Source organism: Jatropha curcas, unplaced genomic scaffold, assembly GCF_041381405.1.
Source record: "Jatropha curcas cultivar XTBG-Jc1 unplaced genomic scaffold, XTBG_Jcur_1.0 HiC_scaffold_126_pilon, whole genome shotgun sequence".
In the NCBI taxonomy this organism is placed as follows: Eukaryota; Viridiplantae; Streptophyta; class Magnoliopsida; order Malpighiales; family Euphorbiaceae; genus Jatropha; species Jatropha curcas.
Window position 1 is genome coordinate 34,119 of NW_028322371.1, and position 21,182 is coordinate 55,300.

A 21,182-nucleotide genomic window follows, 5' to 3' on the forward strand; every position below is an offset into this window, starting at 1 on the left:
GTTAATTGAAATTGAATTTGAATCAGGGTTGTGATAATTGTAATGAGTGCTGTAGTTTTTTATCCTAACGTGCAACTTTGTTGTGATAATTGTTGTTTGAGCAAGTCCTGTTAATGATGAGTTTGGATTGGAGGCCTAGTAGTGGCCATTTTGCCTTTGGAGAATGTTGATATGTTATAGAAGTGTTTATTGAAGTGTCTTTCTATTTGAGATTTGATAGTGTTGTGCCGAAATGCTGCCGAATTTTTTTCAATAAATTCAATATGTAGAATAGTACACTTACCTTTATATATTATATATATATATATATATATAATAACCTTTGTATTGAATAAATGAACTTAGTTATTTTACATTTATCTATAGTTCCCCCTTATTATAGAAATAACCTTAGTTAGTTATAAGTGTAACTTGAACATTACATTAGTGGCATGTTTTAAGGCTAGATAGACTAATGCAATTACATATAATTTACCCTTGATAAACACATTGTTAATTAGGTAACAAAAATGCAAAATAATCGAGATTGGATGTACTGGAGGTTCGAGGTCAATGGGATATTAAGACAAGAGTTCCTGCACGGATTGGAGGCGTTTATACAGTTTGCAGTTGGTAATCCCAGTTTTATGGATGGGAATAAGTTGAGGTGTCCATGTAATCACAAGAAGTGTCGAAATCGAGCCTTCTTAGACATCGATACAGTGAAACTTCATTTGTGCAAAAATGGGTTCGTGGAAAATTATTACGAATGGATACATCATGGTGAAGCTCGAGTTGCCAGTGGGTCAGGCCACTCCATTCCGGTAAGTTTAGAAGTTCAGCCTTATCAATTTCTGTATGGTAATCAATGCAATGATATGGTAATCGATGCGAGTAGAGTACAATTGATTGGGATAATATGGAGGAATCGCCAAATGTAGCAGCACAACAATTGTTTGACATGCTAAGTGCAGCTAACATTGAACTGTGGCCTGGATGCAAGAATCATTCAGTTCTGTCTGTTGTTGCACGATTACTACACATGAAAGCAGAGCACCATTTTTCAGAAAGGTGTTACGATGATTTTGTTCAGTTAGCAAAAGAAATGTTGCCTGAAGGCCATTCAATGGTTGATAATTTTTATCAGACAAAAAAATTAGTTCGGGGATTGGGACTACCGGTAGAAAAGATTGATTGCTGCCGTAATAATTGTATGATATTCTGGGGTGTTGACTCGGAATTCAGAGAATGCAAGTTTTGTAATCTTCCAAGATATCAACGGCGCGGTCAAGGGACTGGTAGAGTACAAAGGGAGAAGGCTTTCAAGAAGATGTATTATTTCCCTCTTGTTCCTCGCCTTCAAAGGTTATATGCATCAAAGGCGACAGCTGAACACATGACATGGCATGCTTTGCATGAATATGAGGATGGTATAATGACTCATCCGTCAGACTCTGAAGCGTGGAAACATTTTGATAACATTCATCCTCTGTTTGCTGCTGAAATAAGAAACGTGAGATTGGGGCTTTGTACTGATGGGTTTCAGCCGTTTGGCCAATCAGGACAACAATATTCATCATGGCCTATCATTGTCACACCATATAATCTACCACCGACAATGTGTATGAAAGATGAATATATGTTTTTGTGTGTTATTGTTCCTGGGCCTACTAATCCAAAACATAAAATTGATGTGTTTCTGCAGCCTTTGATGGCCGAACTTAATTATTTATGGGAATATGGGGTTCAAACATTCGATATTTCGACCAATCAGAATTTCATAATGCGAGCTGCTTTGCTTTGGACCATCAGTGATTTTCCAGCATTTGGAATGTTATCTGGGTGGAGTACGCTGGCAAATTGGCTTGTCCTCATTGCATGGAAAACACTAATGCATTTACACTAAAGAATGGAGGTAAACAATGTTGGTTTGATTGTCATCGCAAATTCTTACCAGAATCTCACCCTTGGAGGAGAAATCGACAATGCTTTAGAAAGAACACGACTATTGTTGAACCCCCTCCACCTGTGAAGTCTGGAGCAGAAATATTACAAGAAATTGAAGATTGGGGCTTATGAAAGTTAGAGTTGGGTGCAGATGAGGTAAATAAATAATTGGCAGGAATAGCGGGTGGAAAAAGCGAAGCATCTTCTGGGATTTGCCATACTGGAGTTCACTTCTTATTCGTCATAACCTTGATGTCATGCACATAGAAAAAAATGTGTTTGAAAATCTGTTCAACACTGTCATGAACATTGAAGGGAAAACCAAGGATAATGCAAAAGCAAGAGCGGACATGAAGGAAATTTGTCGTCGACCAGAACTCGAGCAACTGTACTTACTGGTAAGTTTCCGAAGGCATGTTATTGTTTAGATAAACCCCAAAGGCAATTATTGTGCGAATGGTTACGATCATTAAGGTTTCCAGATGGCTACTGTTCAAATATGGGTAGATGTGTGGACATGAGGAAGTACAGATTGTTTGGCATGAAAAGCCATGACTGCCATGTTTTCATGCAAAGATTGATTCCTGTGGCATTCCGGAATTATTACCAGGAAAAATTTGGGAAGCAATGACATTGAGTCTTTTTCAAGGAATTGACGATGACTGTTATCCGATGCGATGATATGGACCAATTAGCGCGAGAAATCCCAATTGTGATGTGCAAGTTGGAGCGAATTTTTCCACCCGGCTTCTTTGATTCTATGGAACATCTGCCGGTTCATTTGCCCTATGAATGTCGTTTAGCAGGACCGGTACAATATCGATGGATGTATCCATTTGAGAGGTGATTCACTAACATCTCATTCTAATGATTACATCATTTATTTGAACTTATACTTACATATTGGCATTGTACAATCACAGACACCTGCAGAAAATTAAAAAGAATGTGCGCAATAAGGCAAAGGTCGAGGGATCCATTTGCAATGCATATTTGGTTGAAGAAGCTTCCACATTCTGTTCGCACTACTTTGACCAACATGTTTTCACCAAGCATCGGAGAGTGCCACGTAACGATGACGGAGGAGATCGCGTTCAATCTGAGTTTGAAGGAAATCTAAAAATTTTCACCTACCCTGGGCGTACGATTGGTAAATCAAAAAAAGACGATTGACTGATGCAGAGATACAAGCGGCTCAAACCTATATTTTATTGAATTGCGAAGAGATCACACCATATGTACAGTAAGTATAAATAATGTAAACATTCTAACTTGATGTTGGCCGTTGTTAAAGTATACTTATGCTAATATGGTTCGTTCATAAATAGGGAATATATCAATCTTCTGCGGCTTCAAAATCTCAATTTGACTGATACTGCAGTTGATGCAAAGCTGGACACGGAATTTGCAGAATGGTTCAAATATTATGTAAGTTACTTTCAATGTACACAACACGGAATGTACATTTATTAAATTGACTCATGTCATTACTATTTCCCATAGGCTCGAAGCTCGGGAAGCGATATTCGTAACAGATTTATTACGGATCTGGCAAAGGGGCCATTACCGGTTGCTAATGCCTACTCTGGCTACTTTGTAAACGGTTACAAGTTTCACACTGAGGGTTATGGGAGAAGCAGAAAGACAATGAACAGCGGTGTGTGCATAAAGGGATCAAACTACAGTGACGTGTCAAACGATTTTTATGGGAAATTGGTTGAGGTTTTGGAGTTAGAATATCCAGGCCTACCAATGAAGTGCACAATCTTATTCAAATGTGAATGGTTTGATCCTACGCCAAACATTGGCACGAAGGTTCATCCTAAGTATAATCTGGTTGATATTAATCAAAGAAGAAGATATACAAAGTATGAACCGTTTGTTTTGGCAATGCAAGCTGCACAAGTGTACTATGTCCCATATCCATCGTTTAAACGAGATAGATGCGATTGGATGGCAGTGTGTAAAATCAAGGCTAGATCAGTTGTTCATGCACTTGAAACGAAACATCTTCTTCACTCGCAGTATCGGAGGCATTTCAAGAAGTTAGGGTTGAAACGCAACCGATGCAAGTTGTTGAAGATTTAACAGATAGGTTGGATGATGAAAGCCGATCTTATGTTGAAATAGGAGCATCAGATGATGAAGAGGAAGAAGATCAAATCATCATGGGTACCTCAGAAGACGAATATGAAGAAGAGGAAGCTGATGAAGAGGAGGAGGAAGCAGATGATATTGAAGACACTTAAAACTTAGAGCAATTTTACTGTTAGAAATTGATAAATGTATATGCAATTAATATTATTAATGAAGAATTTCAATGGTATTCACTTTGTTTACTCGTATTTACCACATGTTCTACAATTCATATAATTGTATAAATTCATTTTATCTAGGTTCTGATATCTGCAGTACAGATGGCTAGAGGCAGAGCGTTTGATTCTGACGCGTCCGGCAGTGGTTCGCGTGGAGGTCGTGTACCTGGACGCAGTGCCCGTGGACGAGTAGGGTCGATCCCTCGTCCTTCGTCAGGTACGTCTGGGGCTTCGTCATCTGCTCAGCGACCGGTACTGCCGCCATCACATCCTTCTTCAGGTACGTCTGGGGCTTCATCCTCTGCTCAGCGTCCAGTACTGCCGCCATCACAGCCTTCTGCTCCTTCCTCTTCTGCTCCTTCCTCTTCTACCCCCGTTTCTGGACCATTACAGACTCCAGCAGCTGCACAGTCACCCACTGTGCAAGGTAATCATAAATGTCATAACTGTCATTTTAATTATATATTAATTATCTAGAAATATAACATTTGTCATTTTTGCAGCTTCATCAGATCCACGTATCACCCTCAGTTTGGTAGCGGGACAGTAAGTACTTATTCAGATTTTCTGTAGGCATATTTTGTAATTATATTTTGTACTTGTTCATCTGTGATGCTTTCGTGTAATTATATTTCACTTCTGTTTTTTTTTTTCAGCATATATCCATCTTCTCGAGCAGCGAGGCAAATTTTGAAGATAATCAAGCTACAGCTGCATAAAGAAGGATACACATGGGATGCCGTACCACAAGAGGCGAGAGACTTTTATTGGGAGGAGTTCCAGGTACTCTTTGGTTTAAGTTATATCATCATTCAATGTTTACAATTCAAGATAAATCCTTAGTGTTTAAACGCTATATTTCATTTTTTTGCAGAAACATTTCATATGGGACGAGGCCATTACAGCTATGTTGAAAGTAGCCTGGGAGAAGATATGCGCCGATCGATACGCTGACTTCACGTATAGGATGAGAAAAAGCGGTAAGAAGCAGCAGTGCGTGTCTCAGGAGATATGGGAGAGCTGGCAAAAGGCTTGGGAGGATCCTGCATTCAAGAGAAAGCGGGAGATATTTGCACAAAACAGGCGCAGTGAGACTGGCGGTGATGGAGCAGGACCTTCGCGACACACAGGCGGATCTATATCTGCTATAGAGACAGCTCGATTATTAGTAAGTGACCTAGTCCATTTACAATACACTGATGTTTAATGAAAGTACATTATATATATTAATATATCATGAATAAAAATTTATTACAGGCTAAAGAATTAGGTCGTGAGCCCACACCGATGGAGGTGTTTACATACACTCACACGAAGGACCACGATCGTAATACCTTTGTCGACAGACGTGCGCTGAGCGTCAATGTAAGTAACAATGAATAATATTTACATTTACCCTCTAATCATTGCGAAGATGTACAAAGTTCAATATAATAAAGCTTGCAATTGCATTGATTAATTAATTTTTTATTTTCAGGAGAACTATACTACAGCTCGGGAGCGTATTGTTACTTCTCAGACCGATGAATCCGAAGCTGAGTCAAGAATTGACGAGGTAGCGCTTTATCTCGAGGCTGTAGGGGGCGAGAAGAAGAGGAAGGTATACGGCATCGGGTCTCAGGCATCACAGTTTTACACTGGCTCAGCAGCTCACGCTTCTACAGCCAGCGCAGCACCGCAGCCGGAGCACACTGGCTCACACTATGATGATGATATACGGGCTCAGCTTGCTGATCAGCAGAGACAGATTGCAGAGCTTAGAGCGCATGCTGCGGCTGTCCGGGAGGACCGTGCTGGTACTTCTTCCTCTGATCCTGCGCCTGCTACAGACCGACATGTTTCGACGTCTCAGCAGCACCACTATCGGCTCCTGATCCCGATGCTGCAGGCGATACCTTGCTCACCCCTCCTGGCGCTACATCACATCCAGCAGGTACTCCTCCCGGCGGTCCGACATCGGATCCTGCAGATGAGCAGCAGCATATATAGATTTGATTTCCGACCTTTTTTTTTTCATTTGTATTTTCATTTTTAATTTGTTCAGAACAATAAAAATTACATTTTTATACTATTCTTGAATTGCGTGTGTATATATGCATTTATGTCAACTTTCACAGGTGTAGAAAAATTTTGGTTTCAAATAATATTTAATTTTTTTATTCCCTTTTTCATTTTTGCGACCGATTTGCGACCGATTTGATACCAAAAAAAAATTTTTTGAATTTATAATTGCGACCGATATTCTGCGACCAAAGTTGCGACTGAATTTCCAATTAAACCACGACCAAAATTTGCGACCGCTTTTTCAATTTTGCGACCGACTTATCGGTCTCTAATTTGCGACCGATTTTCTCATCGGTCGCAATTAACATTTGCGACCAGTGATTTTGCGACCGACGTTTGTCGGTCGCAAATCGGTCGCAAAGTATAAATAGCGACCGATTTTTGCCATTTTGCGACCGATTTGTCGGTCGCAAAATGGCGTTTTTTTTGTAGTGAGATAGATTGGATGATGAAAGCTGATCTTATGTTGAAATAGAACCATCAGATGATGAAGAGGAAGAAGATCAAATCATCATGGGTTCCTCAGAAGACGAATATGAAGAAGAGGAAGCTGATGAAGAGGAGGAGGAAGCAGATGATATTCAAGACACTTAAAACTTAGAGTAATTTTACTGTTACAAATTGATAAATGTATATGTAATTAATATTATTAATGAAGAATTTCAATGGTATTAACTTTCTTTACTCATATTTACCACATGTTCTACAATTCATATAATTGTATAATTCATTTTATCTAGGTTCTGATATCTGCAGTACAGATGGCTAGAGGCAGACCATTTGATTCTGACGCGTCCGGCAGTGGTTCGCGTGGAGGTCATGGCCCTGGACGCAATGCCCATGGACGAGGAGGGTCGATCCCTCGTCCTTCGTCAGGTACGTCTAGGGCTTCGTCATCTGCTCAGCGACCAGTACTGCCGCCATCACATCCTTCTTCAGGTACGTCTGGGGCTTCATCCTCTGCTCAGCGTCCAGTACTGCCACCATCACAGCCTTTTGCTCCTTCCTCTTCTGCTCCTTCCTCTTCTGGACCAGTACAGACTCCACCAGCTGCACAGTCACCTACTGTGCAAGGTAATCATAAATGTCATAACTGTCATTTTAATTATATATTAATTATCTAAAAATTTATAACATTTGTCATTTCTTTTGAAGCTTCATCAGATCCACGTATCACCCTCAGTTTGGTAGCGGGACAGTAAGTACTTATTCAAATTTTCTGCAGGCATATTTTGTAATTATATTTTGTACTTATTCATAACTGTGATGCTTTCGTGTAATTATATTTCACTTCTGTTTTTTTTTCAGCATATATCCATCTTCTCGAGCAGCGAGGCAAATTTTGAAGATAATCAAGCTACAGCTGCATAAAGAAGGATACACATGGGATGCCGTACCACAAGAGGCGAGAGACTTTTATTGGGAGGAGTTCCAGGTACTCTTTGGTTTAAGTTATATCATCATTCAATGTTTACAATTCAAGATATATCCTTAGTGTTTAAACGCTATAAGTGATCTAATTTTTTGCAGAAACATTTCATATGGGACGAGGCCATTACAGCTATGCTGAAAGTAGCCTGGGAGAAGATATGCGCCGATCGATACGCTGACTTCACCTATAGGATGAGAAGAAGCGGTAAGAAGCAGCAGTGCGTGTCTCAGGAGATATGGGAGAGCTGGCAAAAGGTTTGGGAGGATCCTGCATTCAAGAGAAAGTGGGAGATATTTGCACAAAACAGGCGCAGTGAGACTGGGGTGATGGAGCAGGACCTTCGCGACACACAGGCGAATCTATATCTGCTATAGAGACAGCTCGATTATTAGTAAGTGAACTAGTCCCTTTACAAGAAACTGATGTTTAATGAAAGGACACTAATATATTAATATATCATGCATAAAAATTCATTACTGGCTAAAGAATTAGGTCGTGAGCCCACACCGATGGAGGTGTTTACATACACTCACACGAAGGACCACGATCGTAATACCTTTGTCGACAGACGTGCGCTGAGCGTCAATGTAAGTAACAATGAATAATATTTACATTTACCCTCTAATCATTGCGAAGATGTATAAAGTTGAATATAGTAAAGCTTGCAATTGCATTGATTAATTAATTTTTTGTTTTCAGGAGAACTATACTACAGCTCGGGAGCATATTGTTACTTCTCAGATCGATGAATCCGAAGCTGAGTCAAGAATTGACGAGGTAGCGTTTTATCTCGAGGCTGTAGGGGGCGAGAAGAAGAGGAAGGTATACGGCATCGGGTCTCAGGCATCACAGTTTTACACTGGCTCAGCAGCTCATGCTTCTACAGCCAGCGCAGCACGACAGCCGGAGCACAGTGACTCGCACTGTGATGATGATATACGGGCTCAGCTTGCTGATCAACAGAGACAGATTGCAGAGCTTAGAGCGCATGTGATGCGGCTGTCCGGTGAGCACCGTGCTGGTACTTCTCCCTCTGATCTTGCGCCTGCTACAGACCGACATGTTTCGACGTCTCAGCAGCAGCCACTATCGGCTCCTGATCCCGATGCTGCAAATGATACCTTGGTCACACCTCCTGGCGCTACATCACATCCAGCAGGTACTCCTCCCGGCGATCCGACATCGGGAGATCTGACATCGGATCCTGCAGATGAGCAGCAGCATATATAGATTTGATTTTGGACATTTTTATTTTTTCATTTGTATTTTCATATTTTAATTTGTTCAGAACAATAAAAGTTACATTTTTATACTGTTCTTGAATAGGTTGTGTGATATATATGCATTTATGTCAACTTTCACAGGTGCAGAAAAATTTTGGTTTCAAAATAATATTTTATTTTTTAAATTTTTTTTTCCATTTTTGCGACCGATTTGCGATCGATTTGATACCAAAGTAAAAATTATGAATTTATAATTTGCGACCGATTTGCGACCGATTGAAAAAAATTGCGACCGATATTCTGCGACCAAATTTGCGACTGAATTTCCAATTAAACCACGACCAAAAATTGCGACCGATTATTCAATTTTGCGACCGATTTTATCGGTATCTAATTTGCGACCGATTGTCTCATCGGTCGCAAAATTATTTTGCGACCAGTATTTTTGCGATCGACGATCGTCGGTCGCAAATCGGTCGCTAAATCAAATTAGCGACCGATATTTGCCATTTTGCGATCGATTGGTCGGTCGCAAAATGGCGTTTTTTTTGTAGTGATATTTTCAAGACCACACCATTTAGGTAACTTTTTTTCACACATTTTGTAAATTGCTCTCTCTTTTCTGTATATCTTAATTTTCATTGTAAACTAATAGAAAGAATTATTAAAATTAGAGTAATCTGATAATATAAAACTAATTTGATTAAATTTTTTTATGATTTAAATGGTTTAGTTATTTCTTTAATTATTATGCAAAAATCTTAAACAACATGTGAAGACACATAAAGGAAGAGCATCTCCTATGCTAACGTGAATTACTCTTATTAATTGCCACATTAGAAAAATGAAAAGATTTTTAAAAAAATGGAAAGATTTTTTAAAAAATACTTTTCAACGTTAATGTCTATTTAATATGGCAAACTGAGTATCAAAAAATAAAAAAATATTGTCTACCATACCTTCTATATTTTTAGAGAGTCTCTAGGCAATGTGAAAATTTGTGGGCTTGGAAAAGAACAGTAAAAAGAAGATGGAAGAGAATTCAAAACTAATACATTAGAGAGAGATTTTAAAAATTCAATTTCTATAATAAACATTCAAATACATCACCATTCACACCTTCTATTTTATTTGACAAATCACTCACAATTCACATTAGCATTGGAGATGCTCTAAGTAATAAGTAGGATACATATACCATTTTTGCTTTAAACTTCAATTTGTGATTTGTAGATTTTGAGAATTACAATCCCTTCAAAGAAAAAAGTCCACTAAAAACTTCCACAAAACCTTTTGTAGCATACACAACCTTAATTAACTAGTCAATGGAATAGACAATTTTTTTGAAGGTTTCCAAGTTGTCCCGGAAAAGAGGTACAAATGTATCTATGCTTCCACCACCAATGAAGGAAGGTTGAAGAAAAAACATTCCCTCAAGTGGATAATAAGAAGGCATAAATAGATAAGGGCTTCCTCCTCCAAAATCAAGCTCATAAAATGGGAACCTCACCCAACTATCAACTTCCAAATCAGGGTATAAAGTAGATTTATCTATATCCGCAGTTGAAACTAGCTCTTCCTCTTTGATCATCTCCTTGCAGCTAGCGAAGTCTATGAATGACTTAAAATAGTTATCGTTTATATTTGCAATGGCGTCATGAATGAGCTTGGCTGCATAAGCTAATGGCTCATCTAGTAGGTCTTTAACCCTAGAACTTGGAAATGCCCATAGCACCAGATTGCCATAGTACTCATCAGGCACTCTTGGATTCATTCGTCTGCGACCATTGATTGAAATTTTCACACGGGTTGTTTTAAACCCATTGACTCCTCGAGACTTTGTTATCACTCTCCATAGATGAGCAACCAAGCTCTCAAAAGTAGTATAGGGCTTGAGATTATTATTGTTTTCTGAAACTTTGGCTTTGAGCTTGGAAAGAAAATCCATTGTGAAATGAACTTTATGGATAACAATGTCATCTACAAGGTCATTATTATCGTTGTGAAAAGCCTTAACCAGCTTCTTACTTTCAAATTCAAATCCTCTGTGTTCGAACTCGATAATCGGAGGATTTCTAGGAACGAAAAAGGTTCCATCAAGAATAGGAAGAGGATCTATATCAAGTCCTCTAGTAGCCTTTCCCCAGGCAAAAAAATTGCAACCAGATTGTGCATCAGTTATCTTGTGATGGGATGTGTAGCCAATAATTAATGAACCACAATTGAACCTTGTGAGTTGAATTTGCAATAGCTCCTCTACACCTTTCGTGGTAGGGTGAAGACCAAGTAATTCTGGAGATGAATGTAATGGCATGAACTGATCGAGATTGCCATCGACAGATGCCTCAACTAGCTTCACTCCTTTGTCATTAAGAAAAATAACAGGGTCACCATTTTCGTCTTCTCCAAATCTTCCTGCCAACACTCTATATTTTGATAAAACGATTTGGAGGCCATGCTCAAAGGTTGCATTTGATGGTGTAGGTGGACGATAAGCAAAAATGACAGCCATGTGGGTGTTGTATGTGAATTTATCAAACACACTCAGAGGAATGTACTGTGAGGTTGAAGGAGGGATATCATTGCCTTCAAAAATTGGCTTAACAGGTTTTGTACTCATTATTTTCACATCCATGGTGATTAATGCTTAGTTAAGCTAGCTGTATGTAAGAGAGAAGAAGATTTGTTTGGAGAAGGATTAGGCGAGGCCCTATATATAGGAAATGAAACTGAAGGCATTCCCCATATTGCCCATTACCTATATACTTGTTATTTTTAGGTCATGGGTCAAAAAAATAATAATAAAAGCTAAATGCTAAACATTGTGGTGTTTAAAAAATTATAAAGCTATGTTACCGATATGCTTAAAACCGAGATTTTTTTTTTTAAAGGGTAAAACCTAGATTCTTATAGCAAAAGAAGGTTTCTTTTTTAGATAAAAATTATTTGAACTCATTAATTTGGATATTTGGGTTATATAATGCAAGATTAAGCAATGTCAATTTTGTCATTTGCAATCCAATTTGAGTCAATCCAAAGTAGGTGGTTTTATACAACGAATGAATTTAAAACGTACATGCCATATATGGCAATAGTAATCATAAAAAAAAAAAACTATATCTTGACATACCATATTTAAATTTTTTTTCTTTTTTGAAAGATATCTTGACATACTTATTGGTTCATTACGTTGTAACTATAAACTTCCATTTGTGGTTTGGTGAAGAGATAAGAATTTTCCTTTTAATATGTAAAACTAGATTTCTTAATAAATGGTATATATCTAAGGGAAACCCAATATATATGCATTTAGTTAACGAACTTGCTTTGCACTTGTAGTTCATATACATGATTTCTATTTGAATTCAAATATTAATCCTTAGTAACGTTCCTCTTTTTTTATTAAATTTTGATATTTGCAATATATTTTTCATTTTTAATATTAGATACAAATATTAGTCATGATCAAAAATTGGCTCAAAATTTTTGTATGTAACTTTATCGAACATAGATAGAAGAATGTAGCGTGAGGTTGGAGGAGGGATATCATTGCCTTCAAAAATTGGTTTATGGTGTTTGTACTCAGTATTTTCACATCCATCGTTTGTTGTATTTGGTTATTCTTATGTTTAGTTAAGCTAGCTATATCTATAATCGATAACATATATAAATACGGGAATATGGAATAATGAAATTTTTTTAATATTTTTAGTAAAATTTTATATATTCTATAATATTCTTAGTCATCGCCAATTAAAATATTTTAATTTAAATATATAATATTTGAAATTTGATTTATCTAAAAAAATTAAATTAAAATGATTAGATATTTTAATTAATTAATATGGATTATCTAAAAATTTTTAATTAATATGATTATTCATTTCAATTAATTAATTTAATCAACATGATTTATCTAAAATAATCAAAATAATATAATTATCCACTTTAATTAATTGATTTAATTAATATGATATATTAAAAAATTAATAACTTTGACTAATAAAATAATAAATATCTTAGAAATTTCTAAAATTTAATTAATTAATATTAATTAATATTTATGAATAAATCTAATCAATATACACATGATTTTATATATATATATATATAATATATATATATAATATATATATATATTATATATATATATCAAAATATTAGATATATTTAAATCTATATTAGATTTAAATATATTAGTTGAAAAGATATATTAGATATATTACATTTAAATTTAGATATATTAGATTTAAATCAAAATAATTTTGAGATATTAGATATATCTAATATATATATATATATACATATATTTTGTCACGACCATTTCCATAGACCGGACCGGCACTAGGACCTGGGTGGGTTTAAAGCCCCCGAAACCCGTAGTAAGCCTGTATTATCTAAAAACTCGCATTCTATTCACAATTGTGGATTCAGGCCCAATAATTTATTTCACAAATATATCCAAAGTACAATTCATATAATAAATGTCTATACTCAATTTATTCATTTACAACCAAGTTAGAATACAATTGCGAAACTCTACTCCATAATTCACTAACCTTTGCATTTACGTATTCAATACAATGATTATTACTCCTATCGACCCGTATCTCGTTCGTTCGATTGGACTCCAGGATTCTTCTTTCCATCTACTACCAGGGGAGATTGGAGGGGGGGTGAGTACTAAACTCAGTGAGTAGGATTAGATAACCCTCTCACCCCACACAATCACACAAATGCTAACATATATATATATTGTTTCTATGTGTTCACCCGTTTAGTTATTTGATCATGCAGTTTCACACAAATGGCAATACAACAGCAATCACAATTATTATCACCTTCATATAATCATATCACGTGGAAATTAGTCAATGGAGTCACCTAAACCCGATGAGCCGTCCTCACACATGGCCCATCACTCACATGTGCACCAGGGAGCCAATCTCCCATTCTGGCTGGCCGGTATAATCCTCACACGACAGGTCCTCTCATTATTTTGCCAATCTCTCTCTTTTCTTTTTCTCTTTATATATATATATATATATATATATATATATACCAACAGGAGGCAACTTGGTCGTCTCCATCAAATAGAGATCCTCAGGCACTCAAAACAGGAGGCCACCCTGCGAGCTGCGATCAGATCTAAATTATCAGGTGCGCCTAAATAAAGAAGCCAACCTGGTAATGGTAACGGTAACGGTAACGGTAGGTGCACATGGGGGCGCCGATCTCCCATTTACCCGGCTAATCATAATTAGGATCCATATAACGGTAACGGTCTCACAAACCCATGGTGACCCACTTCATCCCAATTCCACACAAACAAGGCGCAACAATATCACATTCACAGATAATCAAGCAATATTTAATATCAACAAATAGTGCATCACAATATGGCAATAATGCATGATAACATTTAGCCGTGAATGCATGAATGCAGTCGGATGAGGCGAATTATCTAACACTACTCACAGTTCTTGTTGTCCTTAAAAGGACTGCCTTTCTTATTGTGCGCTTCCAGTCTTTGTCTTCCCATTCCGACACTTTATAAGTATCTATATAATAAGAAAATTCTAAATAAGAATTCTAATTTGGGAAGCAGTTTACATTCATTATTTGTTTTCGTTACCCGTCGGTTCATTAACTTATCAAACTAAAATGTATATCTATAGTGTTTCTTTATTTGATTTATTATTATTATTAATGATAAATATTGATCATATTATTCATAACTAAAATATATAATTTATTAAACTATATATAAATTCACTATTCTTGTTTATTTATTTATTTGTTTATATCAAAATTAATGTAATTAATCATACTTAACGATATTACGAAAATCTTTGTTATCCATTAACTACCTTGAAGTCCGATTCTATAATCGATGTTCATATACTTCACTTATCTATATCTAAATTCATAATCTCCAATTTTTACTAATTCAATTAACCTTATATTCAATTAATTAATTAATTCAAGTTTTGAAATTTATACCAAAAATAAGCAACTAGGCCTTACAATGTACCGATCAAAAATCGGATTTGATTTTCGTGATCCGCCCGAAAAGGAGATCATTCTGCCTCTCGGAGTCCTCGCCGGACCGCCACCGTTGATGCCGTGCAAGGTGGCCGGAAACATCAAACCGCCCAGAAATTCACAACAATCACACCACTCGACTCAAAATTCACCAAGGATTCCATTTCTAGTGTTAATTTAGTGAGATCGGTCCTCTAATAGGCTGGATCGGGCCCGACAGTTGCTTGGTGTCGGGCGTTAATGGTGGTTTTGCCACTCAAGCTTTGTAGTCAGAATTAGCGGAGGAAAAACACTCACAAGGTGAAGGTGACTCGATCGACGCCTATCCCTTGCACTGACGTCGCCGAAATTGCCCGATCTCGCCCGAGGAGCTGCTGCGTCGCTAAGAAGGAGAGGAGACCATGTTCACGCTATTGGAGGTCCGATCGAAGTGAGAGAAGGCTGGAAAATGGGTCAGCGACTCCAGGGAAGTCGATCGCCCCTCCTGCTCGCTGAATGGTGGCCGGAAACGAGAAGGAGACGGATGAGGGAGGGGGTGCACGACTGGAGAAGAAGAAGGAGAGAAGAAAAGAAAAGAAAGAAAGTATGTCGGTTTCTAGATCATTCCGGTTCAATTTGAACCGGTTTGGTCTGATTCAATGATTTGGCTCGATTCTTGCTCGGTTTGTAGGTTTTTCACTTGGTTTTCGGGTTATTCTTGTGATTTTCAAAAATCAATTTAATTCCCCGGTCCAGATTGATTTATTTTGATTGTTTTAGTAATGATATTTGATCTTAAGATAATTAATAAATTAATCACTGGTGTTTCATATTATTTCTTGAAAATTTTAATTGTTCTCAAATCGAAAATTTCCAAATAATCTATTTTGGGCTTGGGCTCAATTCGATAATTTGGGCTCGAATTGAGACCATATTACATTTGCAGCCCACGCAGCCAAAATTTACGATTTTTAATTTAATAAAAATTCAAAAGTTTTAAAAATAAAAATTCGGGGTATAATATATATATATATATATATATATATATATATATATATATATAATATATATATATATATAGATATATATATCTTTATATATATATTAGATATAGATATCAGATATCTAATATATCTAATATAGATATCCATATTATATATATATATCTTATTAGATAGCAGAGGTACCTAAGGATCCAAACACACAACTCATTCTCTATCTCAGATTCATACATGGTGTCAAGGACAGACCACAGGCTCATTCATAGACAAAGCTATATGGAGTTTCAAACAAGTTCCAAAAATTAAGGTTTTCTTATGGAAACTTTTCCACAGAAGTCTAGTTGTGCCTGACAATTTACGGAAGATAGGGTTCCACCTACCCACCCAATGCCCTTTTTGCAAGAAAGACGAAGCTACCAATAACCATATGTTTTATCATGTACAAAAGTTATAGCAATATGGTTCTTCTTTGCTGATATTTTGGACTTGCAGATAATACCAGCTAATAACTATCACCAGCTATGCATGCTATGGTGGCTACAAGCAGGGGAGAAAGACATTGTCAAAATCATAAGGGGTGTGCTACCAGGAATTATTACTTGGCTCATATGGAAAACATATAACAACATCACTCATGGTGAGGAACAATTCAATCAGAACAGGCTGATACAGGAAATTACATGGATGACTTACCATTGGGCAATGACTCTTGAGCATTCCCGACTAGCCCAAAATCACGACAGACTAATTCTTGCAAAGCTTACTCCCCAATATCACCTACACATTTCGGATAGAATTATTAGAGTCAGTTGGGTACCACCAGACAAAAATAAACTTAAAATCAATACAGATGGAGTGATGGGAAGAAATGGAGGGGTTGGCGCTGCGATCGTTAGGGATTACCAAGGAAGATTCATAGCTGGTCTATCTTTCAAAATTGACGCTTCACACTCGCTAGATTTGGAGACGGAAGCTACATTCAAGGAGCTCTCTGGGCAATTAACCTAGGTGAAAATCAATGCTTGGAGACTGACTCTATGGATTTGAAGAAACGGACTGAAATGGCGAATGATAACTGGGTCTTCAAAAAATTGCTGGTGGAGCATCACATTCACATTCAACATATTTTTAGAGAAGGGAACCAAGCTGCACACCATTTAGCTTCATTGTCTCTTAAACATAATTTGTACACAATTTTTATTACATTCTCAAGTTTGCCCAAACTAGTTAGGGGCTATTCTTACCGATGTATCTTCTCCTATTTTTCGATATCAATAAAATATATATTTCATATATATATATATATATCTATATATTATATATATATAATATATATATAATATATATATATATATATTATAATATATATTAGATCTATTATATTTAAATATATTAGATTTAAATCAAAATATTAGTTGAAAAATATTAGATTTCTATATATATAAATCTAATCATATATATATATATATATATATATATATATATATATATCTATAATCTAATATATTTAAATCTAATAGATCTAATATATATTAGATATATATCTAATAAAGATATATATATATATATATATATATAGATCGGAAAAAAATATCATTAAGGATTCCAATTTGATTAGTTGAAAATTATAAAGTAATTTAATTTTAATTAGTCGTACTAATTTTCTATTTACGTCAAATATATCGAATGAAATAAGAAATTATACTATATACTATATAAGGTATACATTAAGTATGCTTAGAATATAATATTTTGAAAAAAAAAATTAATTTTATTAGTTGAAAAAATAAAGATAATTTAATTTTGATTGGTAAATTGATTTCTATTTTAAATCTAAATTTATTGGATAAACTAAAAATTGTATTATATACTAAATAAGGTATATTAAATATGGTAAGATATAATATCTTTTATGATTTTAATTTTATTTTTTAAAAAATAAAGATAATTTAATTTTGTTTGGTTATATTATATTATAAGATATGTATTAAACATAAGATTCAAATATGTTTACTAATTGATAGAATAAATAATAAATCAGGGTAATGTGTAAATCTATTAAATGTATTTAATATAGACAACTATACTTAACATCACAAAATCAACGAAGAATTTGTAACGTTCGGTCAAAGGATGCATTGCAAAGGTCAAAGGAAGCATTTAAGATACCTAGAGAGTACTTGATAGCTTTTTCTCCGAGGACAATGGCTACTTTATCTGCTTTTATACTATAAAGAGAGAAAAAAAAAAAAATTATCAATACATTCTACTTCTAATCCATGGTCTAATTTATTTTCTCATTTATTTTTACTTCTATCAATTATTATTTTTAATGAATCTTGATCGATCATAATTACTTTATATAAGTAACTTATTTCTATAAAGAATAAATATAATTTGTTATTATATATTGAGGAATATGTTATAAGATTTATTGTTTGATATAAAATAAAAATAAATAATTATATTATATATAATATAAATTATAGTATACACATTAAAAGAATTTTTTCTAAAAAAAAAGCAACCGTAAAGCTAATTATATCCTCATATACATTATAAAAAAAGTAAAAAAAAAAATACAAAATTATAAACGATGCTCTATGAATTATTTTAATAGCTAATATTAATTTCTCATATTTTAGTGGTATAAATAGTTTATGGTATTATATTATATACGAAAAAATTAAGTTAATTACATTAAATTGATTGACAAAATAAGTTTATTTTCATGAAAATTTTTAGTTGTTAATTATGATAATGCTTTATTATAATATGTTCTTTCCTTTACAAAATATTAATTATTGAATTTTTTATTTTATTGTTTTATAAAATTTTCTTTTTCTATTTTGAAAATACTCTTAGTATATGTGAGACAGTAGAAGAATTTTTTTGTGTATATAGGAAATGAAAGGCATTCCCTTTATTGTCCATTGCCCAAACATTGCTATTTTTAGGCTACAACTAAAGGCACATCTAAAGCCTACGTTCTTAATCAAAAAAAGCAAAAGACGGTTTCTTTTTTAGATACAATATTTAAACCCATAATTTGGATATTTGGGTTATATAATGCAAGAAAACGATCTCAATTTTGTCATTTGCAATGCGATTTGAGGCAATCCAAACTATGAGGTTTTATATAAAGAATGAAAGCCGAATGCATAAATTTCGCTCTAAAATTTACGCGAGTCTCATCGTGGCACCCTCAAATTTGCAGGGGATTTTTATAATCTTATATTTCTATATTTCAATAATAATTATGGTCATGCCTAAAATGAAATAACTTTGCAAAAATTTAATCATAACTCTAAAATTTTACATTTTATTTTGGCTTGAGGATGCCACAAGACAAATCACGTAAACTTCAAAAGTAAATTACGTAAACGTCAATAGCAAATCTATACATTTGGGTAAACACATCCATGCCTAATATGTGAATAGTAATCCTACAACAAAAACTATATCTTTTATCCTTTTTTAAAGACAACAAAACTATATCTGGATATACCATATTTCGTTCTTTTGAAAGATCTTCACATACTCATTCGTTCAATATGTGGTAACTATAAACTTCCATTTGTTGTTTGGTGAAGAGATAAAAATTTTCCTTTTTAAAATCTAAAGCTAGATTTCTTAATAAATGATCTATTCCAGGTGAAATCTAATAAATACGCATTAGTTTTAAGAACCTGCTTGACTTATTATTCATACTCATAATTTAATATTTCTTAATAATAATTTAAATTTACATATGAGGATTTCTAATTGAATTCAAATATTAATCTTTAGTATTTTTTTATTAAAGTTTGATATTTCAATGTATTTTTTTATTTTTAATATTAAAATAAATATTAGTCGTTGTCATAATTGAGCTCAATATTAATTATTTAGTGTTATAATTTAATTGTAATATTAGAATTAATTAAGTTCAAAATATTATTTTTTTAATGTCAATTATAAAGTATTAATCATTAAGATTTCAATTGAGTTGCTACCTTCAAATATTAGTTCTTTAATACCGTCATTTATTAATGAAATAATTCTTTCTTAACTCAAAAAATCTTTGAATGGAAAAAAGTGGTTCCAAATCTTTTGTTCAAACTATATATGCACGCACTCAAATACAAAGATTAAATTAATAATATATGATCATTGAATTTCATAAAATCTAGCGTTTAGATATTATGTCCAATTTTACTACTAAAAATAAGATTTTTCATGTCTAAATGATTAATGACACTATTTCGTTTTTTTTTTTTTTTTGTACGCAATTGTGATTATAATATAACCTAACGAATATGTCTAACTGGCAAGGCAAAAATCTTTTATGTCAATGTCCATCATCATTTTCATGACATGTCATTTTCATGTATTTCAGCATATTTAGAGTCCAATTATACATTAGTATAATTTAATATGCATTTTGAATGATTTACGACCATTTAGGGGAATTATGGTGTCTTAGGGACATTTTGATAATTTACCATTTCATTAGCTATGTTTGGTAACGCAATGTATTTAATGCTAAATAGTTATATATTACGTCATGCATATGTAGTATCAAATTATAGCTTTTAGATTTGAAGAAGAAAAAAATCAAACCCATTCTATAATAAGAACAAAATAAGCTGAAAGACAAACAAAGTCATATGTCACTATAAGATAAAACTGCAGTCTCACATTATCCTTTTGTAATCTCATAATACTAAAAATGTATCACCCTTTAAATCTTACCTTATCCTATGTACAAATATCTAAAGCAAATGTTGCAATCCATTAGTTTATGAAACGCACCGTTTAACTGACCCATCCATTAGAATCTCTCTCAAATCAAATCTCATTTTCCCTCTCTTCTATGCCTCTCCATCTCTATTATTGAAATCCAAAAAACAATAACTGTTAAATTCAAGCTCCCTCTCTCCTTTTGATCTTTGAAATTGTTCTTCATAACTAACCTTTTCAAGAAATCCCAAACATAAACTCAATAACCAACCGCCACCACGACTATCACCGAATCACAGCTCAACTCAATCATCCTAGAAAATCGACCACCTTACTTTCCATAGATCGTCATATCAAAGTCAATAGCTGACAGGCGAGTCCGAATGCCCGCTCTTTGTGTTTCCCGGATCTTCCAGCTGACCCGAGAACTTGGCCACCGTTCTGACGCTGAAACATACAGTGACTTCTTCAACAA

At 34.5% G+C, this 21,182-nt stretch overlaps 1 protein-coding gene and 3 long non-coding RNA genes across 5 annotated transcripts; 2 read left to right on the plus strand and 2 right to left on the minus strand.

The window, feature by feature from the left end:
* The first annotated feature begins 4,503 nt into the window (after positions 1–4,503).
* LOC149492078 (uncharacterized) lies at positions 4,504–5,018 on the plus strand. Its single transcript, XR_016319150.1, has 3 exons — positions 4,504–4,668; positions 4,745–4,787; positions 4,898–5,018. It is a non-coding gene; the product is annotated as an uncharacterized LOC149492078 (long non-coding RNA).
* A 2,280-nt stretch (positions 5,019–7,298) lies between these two features.
* On the plus strand, positions 7,299–7,734 carry LOC149492079 (uncharacterized). The gene is made up of 3 exons (XR_016319149.1): positions 7,299–7,379; positions 7,461–7,503; positions 7,614–7,734. It is a non-coding gene; the product is annotated as an uncharacterized LOC149492079 (long non-coding RNA).
* A 2,293-nt stretch (positions 7,735–10,027) lies between these two features.
* LOC149492080 (agmatine coumaroyltransferase-2-like) lies at positions 10,028–11,630 on the minus strand. Its single transcript, XM_089716888.1, has one exon. It carries the CDS (start codon positions 11,593–11,595, stop codon positions 10,279–10,281), a length of 1,317 nt encoding a protein of 438 aa, XP_089573014.1. The 5' UTR covers positions 11,596–11,630; the 3' UTR covers positions 10,028–10,278.
* A 1,788-nt stretch (positions 11,631–13,418) lies between these two features.
* On the minus strand, positions 13,419–15,233 carry LOC149492081 (uncharacterized). Of its 2 annotated transcripts, none has more exons than XR_016319152.1 (3): positions 14,988–15,233; positions 14,439–14,521; positions 13,419–13,609 (listed from the first exon to the last, which is right to left on the minus strand). It is a non-coding gene; the product is annotated as an uncharacterized LOC149492081 (long non-coding RNA). The 2 variants fall into 2 exon arrangements; XR_016319151.1 differs by having other exon boundaries at positions 13,419–13,612.
* Between the last annotated feature and the right edge of the window lie 5,949 nt (positions 15,234–21,182).